Raw genomic sequence first — 15,583 nt, forward strand, 5'->3', positions numbered from 1 at the left:
AGGTTACTGATGCTAACCCTTACCAAGAAGAAGTATACTTCAAGTTTATTTTATTAAGTATGCTTAAGTAAAATTCAAGTATATTTTTAAGTATACTTTATGTAGTAAGTTTACAAATATCAGTGTACAAGTAGTGTCCTTTTAAGTGTCCTAACCCTAAGTGTACCTTAGGACTAAATTGGCCCACTTTCTAGTATATAAAAGTATACTTTTATGTATACTTTAAGTAGGGGTGCAACGGATCGCAGATGATCCGTGATCCGTACGGACCGGACCCCACGGTTCGGTACGCATGTGGTTCGCGGATTAACTGTTAAATTGAACCATCATAGAGTAAAAGGGTATGATTTGCATATGTTTTGTCTTGTCAATTTACCCATTCAAACTACTTAAACTGCTGCAGCAAAAGAGAACACGCGCGCTGTTTCTTTCTTTCTTCTTTCTTTTTTTTTTTCTTTTTTTTACCGCTGCCGCACATACCTGAAGCGAGCACGCGCACAGAGAGATACGCGCGATTCAGACTGCGTGATTCACAGGTTGATTCCTCTTTAAAACTTCTCTTAACATACATACAAAGTTATGTTTAATACCCGTTTTGGTATTCTGGTAAACACAGTCGGTTATGTCTTCAGTGAACCGAAACAGCTGAGAAAGATGTGTGCCAGTATCAGAGACGTGCATTAAGCCTTAAAGAGACAGCGTCCAATAAATACCTGCAGTGAGAAGCACTAGTTATTTTACAATTAAATATTACATTTCTGCACCTGAATACTAGTGTTATTGATTTTATTAGTAACTTTATTTTGTATTCATCTACACTTTTCATTTTTGTAATTGACTTTATTAGTTCAGCTAGTAGTTTTTGCTGTGGATTAGAAGTACTTAAAGTTAGCATACAGTAATTATTAAAAAAACAAACTTTTTTTTGTTTTGTTTGTTTTTTGCTGATCCGAAAAATGATCCGATCCATGACTCCAAATCCGTGATATGATCCGAACCGTGAGTTTTGTGATCCGTTGCACCACTAACTTTAAGTATAACAGTAGTAAACTTTGAGTATGCAACTAGTTTACATCTAAGTTTTAAGTTTGTACTGCAAGTATACTAAAAGTGAACTTACAGGTATACTAATTAAATATATTTTCAGGCATTTTTTAGGCATACTAAACTACCAGTTTAGTAATTTAATACTGCAAGTATACTCGTAAGTTTTCTTTAAGTGAACTTTACATCATACTTTAAGTATACTACTATGTCCCTGGTTGGGTATTAATTTGTATATATTTTGTTAAATAAATAGCTGAACATACAAAACATCAAAAGAAAGAACAGTGTATCTGCTTGTAAACAAAAACAATTTATTCTTGCTTCATGCATTATTTTTTTTATAAACACTTGAATGTGGGTAAGCTTCATAAATAAAAATTAATAAATAAACAACATTTTAAACAAAAAAACAAAAAAAGACTACTCATGTTTATCAAAACGTAGATGGAGCACAAAGCTTGACAGTCATTATTACTTCTTCATGGGTCGACATTTTATTCCATAACATTACACAGTTTTACATATCTATGGTTTTGATGCTGTTTTATGTTGTGTTAGATTACATGTGGAAGCATCTGTTGTTTCGGTTTCTTCTTCACTTTTGTGTTTTGGAAATTCTGTACAGAAGATGTGTAATAGCGCCCCTTGCGTATAACAATGAAAACACAGATTTTCAGAGCATAGCTCAAATATGTTTGCTAATATATGACTTTTTCTAAGTATAAGTATACTTAAATGTCATTTTAAGTATATTACTAAGACGTTTATAAAGCACATTGCTGAGAAGCACATAAAAAGTACACTGAAAGTATACTTTCATATTTTTTAGTTTAAAAGAAGGGTAACACTTTATAATGACGTTCAGTTGTAAGTCTTTTATAAGTGATTAGTTAATGATGAAATAATCATTTACAAAACATTCACAAATGATTATTAAGTGATATGCTAACAATTTGTGTATGTTTTGTTGATTAATGTACAAGTCATTTACAAATTAATTTACAAGTAATTAGTTAATGATGAACTAATTATTTACAAAACATGACTATGTGTTTATAAATTATGAATAAGTGATATGTTCATTTTATTGTAAGTACTATGCTAACGATTTACCCATCTGTCGTAAATTATCTGAAAAATGGCATATCGTGAAATAATCAAACAGATCCTTAGTAAATGGTTAAAAATTAACTTGAAGTTGATATGAAAAAAAAAATTGAGGTTCCTGTGAAAGTTTGTTTAGGGCGTTATAAAATACTAAATAACCTTATATAGTCTGGTGCAAAGTGCATAAGTACATAGTGAATAAGTGAAGAGTGTATAGTGCGTCATTTGGGGCGCAGCTCATGTTTGCCAAAGAAAACATCTTTACCCTCACCAGTCAGAACTTGCATTGCAGTACACACTTCAAAGTATTCAAAAGCTGTTGATGAATAAATAATGAATAAATCATTTAAAAATCTTTCTGCGTCCCCTAATCTAGTGTAAACTACTCATCAGTTGTAAATGTTTTACAAACCTGCCGGTTCCAGGTTGTGTGGGTGTCAGGTGGGTATACACACTGGGTGAAAGACCTTTGAAAAATGAGTAAAACATTTACAACTGATGAATTGTTTACACTTTAGATTAGGGGATGCAGAAAGATTTGTCAATGATTAATTAATGATGATATCTTCAGTGAAGGATAAACATTTAAATGACTGATGATAATATATTAACTAGTAACGTATTAACCACGTACTAAGGATCTGTTTGATTATTTCATGATATGCTATTTTTAAGATAAATTGACAGATTTGTAAATTGTTAGCATATTACTTAATAATCATTTGTAAACGTATAATCATGTTTTGTAAATTATTAGTTCGTCATTTTCTAATCACTTGTAAATGATTTATAACTTAATCTACAAAACATATAAAATACTAACATATCACTTATTAATCACTTATGAATGCATATTGATGTTTTGTAAATGATTAGTTCATCATTAACTAATTACTTGTAAATGAATTAGCAAAACATACACAAATTGTTAGCATATCACTTATTAAACATTTATGAATGTTTTGCAAATCATTATTTTATCGTTAACTAACCACTTATAAATGACTTACAACTGAACGTTATTATAAAGTGTTACCAAAAGGAGTATACTAAAAGAAAATAGGGATGCACCGAAATGAAATTCTTGGCCGAAGCCGAAGCCGAATAATAATGAAATGCTTGGCCGAAGGCCGAATACCGAACGCGGTGTTTCGCATTTTTTTCCATTTATTTTGCCAATTTTTTCACCATTACAATAATTAAATAGTAAAAATTTGCTTTTTACTATTTTGCATTGCTTTTCAGAGAAATAAATCAAATAACAAAAATACAATTTCAAAATATTTGTTTAACACTTAGCAAACTTCTTTTTCATAAGGGAAATATGCTGCCTACTTTTGTCTCCAGTCGTTTTGAATCTCTATTTATATGACTCACAGAACTGTTGTCTATGTTCAAAACCATTCCATTTCGGTTATGACGTTGCCTTAGAAGCCAGCTGGCTTTGTAGGGCAAGATTGCTCACTAGGTTTCGTAACAGAATGTGCATGTATGTGTGAGTTCACTTTGGCCTGTACTGTCCGGCAATTTGTCTCTCTTTATAACTCGGCTTGTTGTTTATTTGAGCTTTACTTTAGAAGGATAATTAATGGTGCCCTAAAGCATTTCTAATGAATGATCTCTTGGCTCTCACCCAGCCTTGTCTGATTTAACAGTCCTGATTGTATCTGTATGGGAGGTCCGTTTACCCGAAGTAAAACATGGCTCGACCTCTCTTATTACCATTAACGGCCACCTGTATAAATGGCACTGTCAACAGGTCATCTTTATATGTCCAGCACTCACAGTATTGATGTAAACTTACTAGAAAGTTTCCATTTGCCGGCCTGTGAATTAGTGGGTTTATACTGGCGCTTATATAAAATAAACTACTCCTCACACAAGTTGTCATCTCATCGAGCAGCCTTTATCGTTGTTGTACATCCTCTGGGCACAGTGAGCTCGACACAGCTGCTTTCCCCTTCTCTCTAGAGCCCAAAGCATTTAGTAAGATGCAGAGCTCTGTTTCTTGCGTGTTCGTCTGCTTGCGAATTAATGAACTTCCATAATCATCAAATTAAAATCAATCAAATTCTTTATACTCGCTGCCATGTTTCGAACAGATTGTGTATTGTGCATGATTTCACAAAATCACAAAATTTTACATACACCTTGCAGAATTAATTATTTTACTGAATAAGAGGGATTATACAAAATGCATGTTATTTTTTTTTTTTAGCACTGACCTGAATAAGATATTTTACATAAAAGACGTTTACTGTCCACAAGAGAAAATAATTGCTAAATTTATAAAAATTACCCCGTTCAAAAGTTTACATACGCTTGATTCGTAATACTGTGTTGTTACCTGAATGATCCACAGCAGTCCCTTGTTTGTCCTGAACAGTTAAACTGCCTGCTGTTCTTCAGAAAAATCCTTCAGGTTCCACAAATTCTTTGGTTTTTCAGCATTTGTGTATATGAACCCTTTCCAACGATTGTATGATTTTGAGATCCATCTTTTCACACTGAGGACAACTGAGGGGCTCATATGCAACTATTACAGAAGGTTCAAACACTCACTGATGCTTCAGAAGGAAAAGCGATGCATTAAGAGCCAGGGGGTGAAAACTTTTGAACATAATAAAGATGTGAACGTATCTTTTCATTTAGTACTGGCCTTTAGAAGCTACAGAAGATACTTGCATGTTCCACAGAAAACAAAATAAGTTCAATTTACCCTGATCTTCAAATTAAAAAAGTTTTAACTTTTAAAAACGTAATGCCTCATTTTTTCCTTCAGAAGCATCAGTTTGAACCTTCTGTAATAGTTGCATATTAGTCCCTCAGTGTGAAAAAATGAATCTCAAAACCATAGTCATTGTTGGAAAGAGTCTCAATACACAAAAATTAAAAAAAAAAAAAAGAATTTGAGGGACCTTAAGGCTTTTTCTGAAGAACAGCGGGCAGTTTAACAGTTCAGAACAAACAAGGAACTCGTGAACAACTATCACTAAACAAAAAAAGCCATCTTTTTCAGGTACTACTAAATAAAAAATATTTTGTGCGACCCTTTATTTTGATAAAATAATTAACATTTTGCAGATTCTGCAAGGTGTATGTAAACTTTTGATTTCAACTTTTAATGTTAAAATGTAATTTATTGCTGTGAGCAATGCTGTTATTAATTAAAAAAAAATTAAATTTCGAAATTGAAAGTTAATTTGAAATGTAAGTTGCTCCTTTGCATTTTGGATATTGTAAAGGCCACAAATATATTTGCACACTTAATCCGCCATGCGTTAGTTGCAAAAAAAAAGAAAACGCTTAAGCATGAGCACATTTCAAAGGAAGTTTGTTAGATTTAAACTGATAAAGCAGTAAATATGTGTTGAAAGTGTTGAAAATGAAGACACAAAGTATTGTGACACTGCGTTTGTAAACCGCTAGTGGAACATGTCAGTGGTTAATTTGATTTTCTACACCTGTGGTTACTCTGTTAGGACACCTACTGAAAATGATCGTCTTCTGTCTTTGCTTCTCAGGCCCCTGGAGCTGCAGTATAAATATGGCAATCTCAGTAAAGGCGAGTGTAAACCAGGTTACGCTGAGGCCAAGATGACTTCAATCTATCCAAAGTAAGCTGATCTCATGGTACATTGTGAAAGACTGGAAGTTCACAATATCATATTTGTGAAGGTGCATGCAGAAACGCACATTCTTTTGCTATTTGCAGTCCTGCAGTTTAGATAAATAATTTAGATTTAGATGAATAACATTGACATTAAGACCAGGAACAAAGTACAAAAGTTTACTCTACTTGACCTTTACGAGAAATTACAAGATTTCTTTATCGGTTGTGTACAAGCATGACTGGTCAGTTACTGGCACGCTAGTTATTGTTGACCAGATGAAATAGTCTTAAAAAGTGCACAAAGCAAATCTTATACTATTAACCAGCAATTTTAGCAAATTTAACTGGTTTTATCCAGCTCTATAGGTTAAGGAAGTTTTTGTTTTGCAGAATGACTGAGAACATCCCCTTATTCTTTAGATATGTGACCCTGGACCACAAAACCAGTCATAAGGTTAAATTTTACAAAACTGAGATGTATACATCATATGAAAGCTCAATAAATAAGCTTTTTTTTAATGTATAGTTTGTTAGGATAGGACAATATTTGGCCGAGATACATCTATTTGAAAATCTGGAATCTGAGGGTGCAAAAAAAATCTAAATACTGAGAAAATCACCTTTAAAGTTGTCCAAATTAAGTTCTTAACAATGCATTTTACTAATCAAAAATTACATTTTTATATATTTACAGTAGGAATTTTACAAAAAATCTTCATGGAACATGATCTTTACTTAATTTCCTAATGATTTTTGGCATAAAAGAAAAATCAAAAATTTTGAACCATGCAATGTATTTTTGGCTATTGCTACAAATATACCCCAGCGACTTAAGACTGGTTTTGTGGTCCAAGGTCACATATGTCTTTTCTTTTTATAATAGTGCATCACTTCATGTGTGTTGTGTAGTTTGTCTCAAACCCATCACACAGAGAGGATCCAGTGCTCTTGAGAGGAGCATTAAAAAACATTTCTTTTCTCTTCTAAATAATTCAGTGCTCGAGAAGATTCCCCACCGTGAAATGCTCTTTATCCCCTCATGTGTTGATTTAAGGCATGTTTCAGAAGTGTGTCTGCAGAAATGATGCAGATCTTTTTTTGGGTCTCTAGTGCTCCTCTGGGCTCCCAGTGCGTGAGAAACCCATGCTTCTGATTCACAACACTGACACGCAAAGCCTTCCTTTAGCCACAGGATTTCTGCCTGAATCACTTAGATTAGTATAAACCCCAGTTTACAGATCTTGTTAATTCTTATGTTATCAAAATCCTTTTAAAAAACACTTTTTTTTTTTTTTTTAATTATTATTCTTCACTGTGGGCTGCACCCATACGTTTGATTGTGTTGACATTATTTGTTGTCAGGTTTTTCTGGTTCTTGGTTCAGGGGTCCGTTCTTCGTACCTCGCTTACTACATCCAAGATCAAATGACACATCCAAGATCAAATCATCGCGCTAACTAATGAGCTCGCTATTCCGGTTCTCCGAACGCACCTGTTGTTGATGGTTAGTATAGCTGGATGAAGTCATTTGAGATCACTGGGTGGCTTAAAAGGGGCTACGTATCGATAGTAGAAACATTGATCGGCAACTCTTTGATTGGTCGGCGAACATGTCGAAGGAGCGCGCACAGTAATTTTCTGCAGCAGAGCAAGAACTCTTGATTGAGGGATTTCAGGAGTTTCAGAGTTTAATTAAAATGCAAGGGAACACTGCAAAGGCTGCAAAAGCAAGGAGAGAGGGCTGGCAAAAAGTAGTGAACAAATTAAATGCGTTAATGCTGCCCATGTTACATGTTTTTTCCTTGATATGTTATTTTATTTATATTTTTATTTTTTTTACACTACCGTTCAAAAGTTTGGGGTCAGTAAGACTTGTAATAGTCTTTAAAGAAGTCTCTTATGCTCATCAAGGCTGCATTTATTTGATTAAAAAACAGAAAAAAAACAGTAATATTGCAAAATGTTTTTACAATATAAAATAATGTTTTTTTATTTTAACACACTTTAAAATAGAATTTATTCCTGTGATGAAACGCTGAATTTTTATTAGCTGTTACTCCAGTCTTAAGTGTCACATGATCCTTCCGAAATCATTCTAATATGTGACCCTGGACCACAAAACCAGTCATAAGGTAAAATTTTTAGGAATTTTACAAAAAATCTTAATGTAACATGATCTTTACTTAATTTCCTAATGATTTTTGACATAAAAGAAAAATCAATAATTTTGACCCATACAATGTATTTTTGGCTATTGCTACAAATATACCCGCGCTACTTAAGACTGGTTTTGTGGTCCAGGGTCACACACACACATATATATATATATATATATATAAATAATACTATTAATAAAATTAACCAATACTGCCAAGTATAATAAAAATGAATATATAATTAAATAATAATACAGTAAATATAATTATTTATAAATAATACTATTAATAATACATTTTTTATCACCAAGCAACATAAACATTTCAGTGGAACATTTTTATAGATGAAGGAACTAATGTTTTTTTCTGTTTATATTCACTTAATGTATTTATAATGTAAATCATTAGAAATTACATTATAAATCATTATTTTTTATAATTTTCTGTAATGGCTTTAAGAATTACCCATAATTCATATGAAAGTTTGCTTTCAGATAATTTTGTCCTCATTTACCCCCCCCCCCCCCCCCCAAATACTTTCTTACATTAACATAAAATCATTTAAAAAGAGTTGTCTCAAATTAAAATAAATAAATAAATAAATATATCTCAGCATTCCTTAAAGTGTTTTCGTAGCATTTTGAAACAACATTAGGGTGTGTAAATGATGACAGAATTTTCATTTTGGGGTGAACTATCCCTTTAAATAGAGCCGAGTTTTGTAAAAATGGGGCTCAGGGCCAGATCACATGACTCAAGTTTGTTCTTGATGCTGAACCTTTCTGGTGTAAGTGGAGTCAGATGGGAATATTAAATAGACCATGACATCTACAGTGTTTGTTGAGACACTAAACCTATAGCATTCAGTTAGCCATGTAATTATCATCTGACACCCATTGTTGAACATGATCCGGGAACCTGTTTACAGCCTGACCACTGTTCTGGAAGTAAAAGCTAAATTTTAGCCCACTGGTAGTAGTCAAGCACACGCATGCATATACGTGCTTAGTTACGGCATCGTATACCAGCTCTGTTTGAGTTAGTAAATGTCCTGTCATAAAATGATGATAAAAAAGACCATTCTTTCACAGCTCAAGAAATGTTATTATTTTTGTTGTGAACTTGTTTGTATTCAACCTTGACTCTTGATGTCAATGTACTTTGGTAGATAACAATAGAATTAAATGAGTCAATAGTTAACAAGGGTCAAGGGAAAAAATGTAATTTTAGTTTTAATTAGATTTTCTTTATATGGACAACAGTTCATAAAGCAATACATCTGCAGGCAAAAACACTTTTTTTCATGCACCTGTCAAGTTTGAGATTTTGGGATTTTTGTTGTTTCATTTAAAAAAAGCATGCAACTGGATATCTACTATTTAAAAACAACTAGCATCTGCAACTGTAAATTGCTGTGAAGCCAGAAGTTACTTTTAGTTAGAAAAAAAGAAAATTAGATTATTATAGAAAGGTCTTGAGTACTTGATAAACTGACTTTAACTAAAAAAAATGAGTGTTTACTATTGTCCTTTTGCATTATTGACACACTATTTCTCTATTTAATACTGTAAACCTGCTTTTGACACAATCTGTATTGTTAAAAGCACTATATAAATAAAGGTGACATGACTACTACTTTACATAAAATGGCTTTATAGCCCTGTGATATGTAGCACTCACACCTAACATGTTATACAGTCATTTACACTGCTAATAAAACACTCTGCCATTCAGTCCACAAATACCACCTGGCAAAGCTGTATTTCATAGAGAAACATCCCGATTTCTGTCAACATCCTCCACCCAGTATGCACCTGATACAACTCTCCACGTCACAAACTACCCCGACCACTACACTGGCTGACAAAACAACACCTGAACACCTCCGTCATGCTGTACGCAGCTGTCCGACCCCTGGAGTAAATGCACTAATGACACAGGTGGTCCCTTGTAATCGATTCCCACGAACACAACCGCGACTCTGCGCTTCCTCACATCCCAACAGTTTAAGTGAAGGTGACACACGCTCCCGCGTTTCTCACTGCCTCAAACCTCCAAACACATACACTTGTGAGGAAAATATGTGAACCATTCATAATTATTAGAATTACCGCCTACGTGAATTCTAGACTATAATCAAATATTCATTTCATAATGATACCAATTTGTAAAGGCCCATATTTTTACAATACCAATGCAGAGGTGAAGCTTTTCAGCAGGTGTTTCAATCAGTTTAGATGTACGTCTAACCTACACACTCTTCAAACAAACCATAAAAGATGTTTCTTAGAGATTGTTGCCAATAACTTTTTCTATAGTTATTATATTACTAAAGTGCTTAGATCTGCAAAGATGGCAAAATCTGATAGATCTCAATACAAACTTGAACATTTCTCATCAAACTCTTTCAAAATCAATTGATCTGAGCTGCCACCTGCATTTACATTATATTTTACTATACGTGTCAAATTAAATGTACAAGTTTATATACAGAAAGCATAAAAGTGTCTATTTTATGATGGGTGAAATAAAAACAAGTGATCATTTTATTATTCAATTTTATTAAATTTAAATTACATTTTGTTTTTGGGGGCTGCGCGGTGATCCTTAAATACAGTCTTTTAAAGTGATCTAACGATTCTTGTTATAAATATGCCTTTAAGGCGAGACACTGCAGGTGAATAGGGTAAAAAAAAAATTAAATAATAATTATCAGCTTACTTACCCAGTTAATTGATTACATTGATAATTGCAAACATTTTTTGTATTACAAGATTATAAAATGTTAGATTTAAATATGCAAATGAGGCATTCTTGTGAAAAATGCACTAATTTGCATACACTTCAAGTACAAAAATCTAAACACTGCACATATTTCTTTGACATATTAGAGTAAAATGTTTTTACAGAGGGAATTTTGGATATCTCATATCACTTTTGCCAATTCAGAAAAAACTTGCAAAATGCAAAGTTTGGTGTGTGTAAGTGCTACTGAAGTGTAGATTTATGGCTCAGTGTAGGAGAAAAACCTAATTTTGAGAAAACGGGCTTTAAAAATATGTATTGTAATTGAAATCTATTGACACAAAGTGCTATAAAAGAAACACTTAACAGTGTCTTTTGGGTGTTTTCTTTCCACTAGTCTGAAAAAACACTTGATGTGGACATCTTAACGTCTTTGACCCATATATGTTAATAATAATAAAAATCAATTATGCCAAGGAATAAATTCATTAGTGTAAATACACATAACCATTTCAGTGAAAGAGTTTTATTTGATTACTAGAACTTGCAAAATTGTAACCCACTGTTTTTTTGTTACATCATCAGGCCAAGAATAACCATTGAATCTAGTCATATTGCATGCAGACGCTCTGATACGAAGTATAATGATACTTTGGCTCATGTCATATTGCTTAAATAGCTTATATTGCTTTGGAAGATCAAATTAATGTTAGTGAATCGATTTATTCAGATGGTTCATGTAAATGAAACTCTTCAAAAAACAATTTATCTCTGTGAGTCACGCATTCAGAGTCATCACTTCTTTCCCATCAGTATATAATCCGTCATTTAAATTTGCATTAAATATAATTAACACAGAAGTGCACGCTTATATCCATTTCAAAAATAATGTTTTTGACTGTTGAAGTAATGGTTTCCATGCACTAATTTAGATTCTACTACAGCAAAGAAACTAAAAATAGAATTTCGGATGAGGTTTTTTGATGGAAAAAGTTTAAATGCATCTATAGTTTTTGTACCATTTTTTTTTTTTTTAAATAAATTATATATTTAAAAAGATGTTACCCCCTTAAATAATTACTATCGTGTAGCAAAGTGCTTTTCCCAAAGCAAGTCTCTCTGCTTGTTTTGAGGAAAGGTCAGGTTTAGGCTGGACTTGTTTAGACATTCCAGTGCTCATCTCTTATGAACTGATAAACACACTGGATTATGGGTAATGCGAACCATATAATCCTTACCACCGGTTATCGAAGTATCGCACCCCTTTTCTCATGGAGGCTTTGGAGTGATTAGCGTGCTTGTTTTAACTCGTGTTTTCTCTCTTTGTCTTTTATTTATTGTTTTAGGTTTACAAAACCAGCCCCCATGTTCCTCGATCCAAATTTCAAGCGGCTATCAAAAATCAGCAGTTACCTGCCTCCGTTTGGAGTAAGAACACAAGGTATTTCTTTCCTTCTTTGAATATTATATAGTTGGATAATAATACGATCGAGTTCGTATTTCAAAGTTTATACACCTCTATGCTTAGAAAATTGTTCTGGTAAAAGTACCTCTTGAGTTGGAGGTGTTTTCCATTTTTTTCCATTGTCAGCACCGTTGGCTTTCATTAACAGATGATCCAATTAAACATGTTAACATTGTATCCTGTGTAAACAAAAGAACAATCATAACTGAAACACTTGATTCAGACGGGCCTAGTTCTCCCTGAGGAGATCAAGTAAATTAGTGTTTCACAAGATGTGCTTTGTAATTTCAAACACGCCTGTGTTTTTCTCACACAACGGCTGTAAAAATCACAAAGGGAATCGCAATCTGTTGTTCAGTCAGAGGTCCGCTGAGAAATCTACCGCGGGAATAGGAATGAACAGGAATGGCAGTGATTGTTAAACATTTGTTTTTACAATTCTTCTCCTCACAAATATTTTCCGACAAATATTGTGCATTTCCAGATAACTATGATTATATGAAATTATGTTGTGCTTCATCAAGGCGAAAAGCATCTTTCTAATTCGACAACTTTTCAAAAGTAGCCTTTTTTTAATGTTTAACACTATGTTTAACATTAATTTTATTTGCTTATTTTTATTTATTTTTTTATGCATTATGGCCTGTTTCCGCAAGGTTATTGCAACTTGTTATTTTACAATTCTGACTTTTTTTTTTCTCAGAATTTTGAGATATAAACTTGCAATTTTGTGAATGAAGTCAGAATTGTGTGATATAAACTTACAATTTAAAAAAATTAGTCACAATTGTGATGTAAACTCGCAATTGTGAGTTATAAAGTCAGAGTTGCATGATATAAACTCGCAATTTTGAGAAATGACGTCAGAATTGTGTGAAATAAACTCAAAATTGTGAGATATAAACTTGCAATTCTGAGAAATAAAGTCAAAATTGTGTGATTATGAACTCGCAATTTTAAAAAATAAAGTCACAATTGTGATATAAACTCACAGTTGTCAGTTATAAAGTCAGAATTCCAAGATATAAACTCGCAATTTTGAGAAATTACGTCAGAATTGTGTGAAATAAACTCACAATTGCGAGATATAAACTTGCAATTCTGAAAAATAAAGTCAAAATTGTGTGATATGAACCCGCAATTTTGAGAAATTACGTCACAATTGTGATATAAACTCGCAATTGTGAGTTATAAACTTGCAATTCTGAGAAAAAAGTCAGAATATATCCCACAATTCTGACTTTATATCTAGCAATTCTGACTATAACTTGCAATTGTATGTTTATATCTCACATTTCTGAGAATAAAGTCAAAATTGTGAGTTTATATGATGCAATTCTGAGTAAAAAAGAATTTCGTGATGTAAACTTGTAAAGTTGTTAGATAAAGTCACAGTTACGTTTTTTTATTCAGTGGCAGAAATGGGCTTCCATATACACTACTGGTCATAGATTTGGAATAATTAAGATTTTAAAATTAAGATAATTAAAAGAATTTTAAAAGCAGTCATAAACTCACCAAGGTGGTGTTTGTTTGTTTAAAAGGTTTTTAAAATGTAATTTTATTCCTGTGATGCAAAGCTGAATTTTCAGCATCGTTACTCTAGTTTTTAGTGTCATTCAATCATTCTAATATGCTGATTTGATCCACAATTATTAATAAAGGTTATTATTATTATCAGTGTTTTGCTGCTTAATATTTTTGTGGAAACCATGAAACATTTTTTCATGTTTCTTTTATGAATAGAAAGTTTAAAAACAGTATTCATGTTAAGCAGAAAACGTTTATAACATTATAAATATCTTTACTCACACTTTGAATCAATTTAATGCATCCTTGCCGAAAAAAAAAATTGTTAATTTCTTTCTCTTTTCAAACGTTTGATAGTAATGTATCATGGTTTCAACAGTGAGAGCATAAGATACTTTTTTTCTAAAACATAAAAAAATGATAATTATTCTAAACATTTGACTGACAGCTTAAGATGAATTCATGTAGCCCAAAAAAGAAAATGCAAGTATTTTCCAATAGATTAATGTTTACACATGACTTACAAATTCGAAAAAAAATAAATAATAGGTAGACGGTTCGTAAATGTTAAACTAATGTCTATTTAACCAGTCTTTAACCGAGGGCTCATGCAGGTAAGATGGAAGCCATTTTCCTGTGCTATCCATTCAATCAGGTTTTCAAAGTAGTTCTTTCATTTAGTGTGCTTACAGACGTTTAAACTAAAACCATGAGGCATTTCTCCTTTTCACCTTCATTCATGTCTGCCCTGGAGGTTTTGGCTGTAATTACCTTCCAGCCTGATTAAATCACAAATGTGCATGTTAAGTGATGAGTTTTCCTCTGACTCCGTTTAGCTGCTTTGGCAGATGGCCTGGGACATTAAGAGCAGAGCTGTCGGCATCTCTGCATCCGTCCTGCTGATGTTTCTCATGCCGAGACATTCAGCAGAAACACTTGTGCATGAATTACATGTCTGTGTGGGAATTACGGCTGTCTAATGTGATGTCGAGATGAAAACGCACTTAAAATGCTGCTCATGCTTTTGAACAGGCCACTAACCCTGCGGATTAAACTTTTGCACTGCAGACATGAATGATGCCTTAAATAGTGTGGCATGTTGAGGAAATGTGTGCTATTACTTTTCCAAGTGATCTGGATTACGTTGTTTGGCAGGCAGACTCTAAAATGGACCAAAAGATCACTGGTTTTGTTGTGGACTTGACAAATAAAATCCTGTTCTATTATCTTTAGCATAAAGAGCTTTTTTCCTCTAGTGGAAAGGCTTGGTTTTGCTCAAAATAGCACGGTGGATTGTGCATAAGATAAAAAGGGTGTTCTAAACTTAGGGTTTTTCCTCATTCTTGAGCATGTTTGAAATTGTGATGTAGGTTCTTTCCCAGGAGGCTACAGCATTGTTGGCAGAATGTGACTGGGCTGCTTTAGAAATGTCCTCCACCCAAAAATTAAACTTTGCTGAGAATTTACTTACCCTCAGGACTTCCAAAATGTTAATGGGTTTGTTTGTTCATCAGAACAGATTTGAAGAGATGTAACATTCTATCACTTGCTCACCAATGCAACCTCTGCAGTGAATGGGTGCCGTCAGAATGAGAGTCCAAACAGCTGATAAAAACATCACAATAATCTGAAAAAAGTCAGAATTGTAACGAATTTGATTTTATAACTCGCAGTTCTGAGAAAAAAGTCAAGTTTATGTGACAGTACTAAGAAAAAAAATTTGCGAAATCTGAATTGAGATAAAGTCGCAATTACCTTTTTTATTTTTTATTCAGTAGATACTTTTTTTAAAAGATTTTTGAATTAAGGTGATTACAATAGTTTTGAAATCAGTTTTAAACTCACCAAGGCTGTTTGTTTGATCCAAAAAAAAAGATTAAAAAAAAAACTTTTATATTGTGAAATATTGCAGTTTAAAAG

The 15,583-nt window shown here is 32.9% G+C and overlaps 1 protein-coding gene across 4 annotated transcripts in view; it reads left to right on the forward strand.

The window, feature by feature from the left end:
* The window catches only part of st3gal3a (ST3 beta-galactoside alpha-2,3-sialyltransferase 3a), a 55,036-nt gene that overhangs the window by 15,541 nt on the left and 23,912 nt on the right, over positions 1-15,583 (forward strand). For all 4 annotated transcript variants that reach the window (XM_073851420.1, XM_073851419.1, XM_073851422.1 and 1 more), the window contains 2 exons: positions 5,679-5,771; positions 12,015-12,109. In XM_073851420.1, coding sequence (XP_073707521.1) covers positions 5,679-5,771; positions 12,015-12,109 — 188 coding nt within the window. The remainder of the gene's footprint in view (positions 1-5,678; positions 5,772-12,014; positions 12,110-15,583) is intronic.

The sequence above is a fragment of the Garra rufa genome, chromosome 12, assembly GCF_049309525.1.
Source record: "Garra rufa chromosome 12, GarRuf1.0, whole genome shotgun sequence".
Taxonomy (NCBI): Eukaryota; Metazoa; Chordata; class Actinopteri; order Cypriniformes; family Cyprinidae; genus Garra; species Garra rufa.